Below are 2,076 nucleotides of genomic sequence, written 5' to 3' on the forward strand. Positions count from 1 at the left end.
TTAGTTCTGGAAGTTTTACTGATACCAAATTTAAACTAAATCGAATAATCAACAGTTTTACGAAAGAAATTGTTAAGACATTGCCAATGTCTTAACTGTGGTAAGACCTAAAGAACCGACAGAAATAGAATTAAGTATCGACTTCAATATTAATAGCTTTGAATAGAAAAAAAAAATGTTTCTAAAATTTGAATGCATTTTTTATTCAAAGTACTTGAATCGAAAGTTACCTTAATAAAGTCATATTAAATGAAATACAAATAAATCTGTAGTTTTTTTATAAATAATATTTTTTATTTCGACCTAAATAATGGAAAATCCTTATAATATCAAATATTGAAAACTTATTTTTTTACTGCCGGGGGAAGGTATTCATTATTTGACTTAACATCTGCATTACTCGACGATCCTAAGCTTCCCAAATTAATACTTTGTGAAATTTGCTCTGATGAAGAACCAACGTTAAGAGTTGAAACACCAATACTCGATCCTGAAGAGTTGATTACTGAGGCCGATGATACCAAATTTGAAGCACTACCTGTAGTCTGACCTTGACTACTTTGTTGAGCAGCAGGAGAAGCAAAATTCAAAACGGGAGCAACACCTTCGTTTGAACTCTGTGACGATCCACCTAATGCTTCATATTGTTGCTGAATAGTGCGCTGAGCATTGAGAGCATCCTCGGCAGTTCTATATTTAATGAAACGGACCTCTGGCTTAGCACGAACATTTTCACTAATCTGTTGGGCTTGGTTTGCAATTTCTGATACATCAGGTTCCTTGCTAAGGACATAGATGGCAGTTCTGTCTTCAGTTGCTTGTTTGGCTATTTGGAGAGCAGCATTGTGGATTCCGTTGTTCTCTGGAGCCTTGATGAATATAACACGAAGATTCTTTTTCAGCAATGTGCTTACACTTTGGGTGTTTGAACCTTGATGAACTTGTTCTTCGGGAGCAGAGTATATGAAGTATTCCTTACTGAGTCCACCATCGATTATTTGGCTTGAACCGGATCCACCAAAGCTGGCAGAGCCTCCTAGTCCAACTGACCCAGACGATCCTATACTAGATCCAGTGGCAATAGACTGTGCATTTCCAAAGCCTATTCCGCTACTAAGACCCGAACCGATTGAACCACCGTTTATTCCATAGCTAATGCCAGATTGCTGTCCTAGCCCATTAAATCCTCCAGTGGTACTACTGATGCTTGATCCCGTAATCCCACCTTGTCCACCTCCAAGTGCCAACACTGGATTGAAGCTCGATGTGGAAGAAATGAATTCATTAGATCCAGATGCTCCTGGTTGGTAGTTGTAACCCAAACGTCCTGCAGTTGAAACTGCGATGAAACTCAAAATCTAAAAGTAAAGGTGAATTGATTTAAACTCAGAAGTTTATAAAATAAAAAATCTGACTGAACCTACCATAAAAGCACGCATTGTGTCTTGGCGGATTCTCTTGAAACTATGCGGATAATTGTAATAGGTTTGACTATTTATAATAAATCTTAAGGTCCGAAAACCAGCAGGTCTGTGTCTTCTAATACCGAAGACACTAAAAGAAGATATCGCCACAAAAGCCATCAATGAAGGTCTCACGAGTAGATGCAGGTTTAAATCACCCAAGCACTTAATAATTCTTAACGGTTCCACCAAATGTAATATTGTTAAGGCCCAAGGCATATTTCAAATTCGTTATTGTAGGCTTCTTTAAGGCGTCCTCCTTCAGATACATGTTTAAGCTGACATTGGTGTCAAATTAATTTAATTTATTAAAATCTTAGTGGCAACACATCATCATTGTTTTATTCAAAATTCAATATTGTATTTTTAATCAGTACCTATATATTCTATAATGTTGCACTTTTTGCATAGATTTAAAACAGACAACTAAGGGGGCCAATAAACTATGAAATACTCGTGAGCTTATACGTAGATGGTAATTATTTTAAATAAACATCCATAATATAAATATGTTTATTTTGTTTTAATTAATTAAATGATGATTTCATTCAATAAAACTGAAGAGTCTTTTCATGCGTTAGCATTCACCATGAACTTGACTAAAGTTACGCAA

At 35.8% G+C, this 2,076-nt stretch overlaps 1 protein-coding gene across 1 annotated transcript; it reads right to left on the minus strand.

Moving 5' to 3' along the window:
- Positions 1–267: 267 nt before the first annotated feature.
- Positions 268–1,559, minus strand: LOC129940596 (uncharacterized). The gene is made up of 2 exons (XM_056048979.1): positions 1,425–1,559; positions 268–1,358 (listed from the first exon to the last, which is right to left on the minus strand). Exons 1-2 carry the CDS (start codon positions 1,437–1,439, stop codon positions 345–347), a joined length of 1,029 nt encoding a protein of 342 aa, XP_055904954.1. The 5' UTR covers positions 1,440–1,559; the 3' UTR covers positions 268–344.
- Between the last annotated feature and the right edge of the window lie 517 nt (positions 1,560–2,076).

This window comes from Eupeodes corollae, chromosome 1 (genome assembly GCF_945859685.1).
Source record: "Eupeodes corollae chromosome 1, idEupCoro1.1, whole genome shotgun sequence".
Classification (NCBI taxonomy): domain Eukaryota; kingdom Metazoa; phylum Arthropoda; class Insecta; order Diptera; family Syrphidae; genus Eupeodes; species Eupeodes corollae.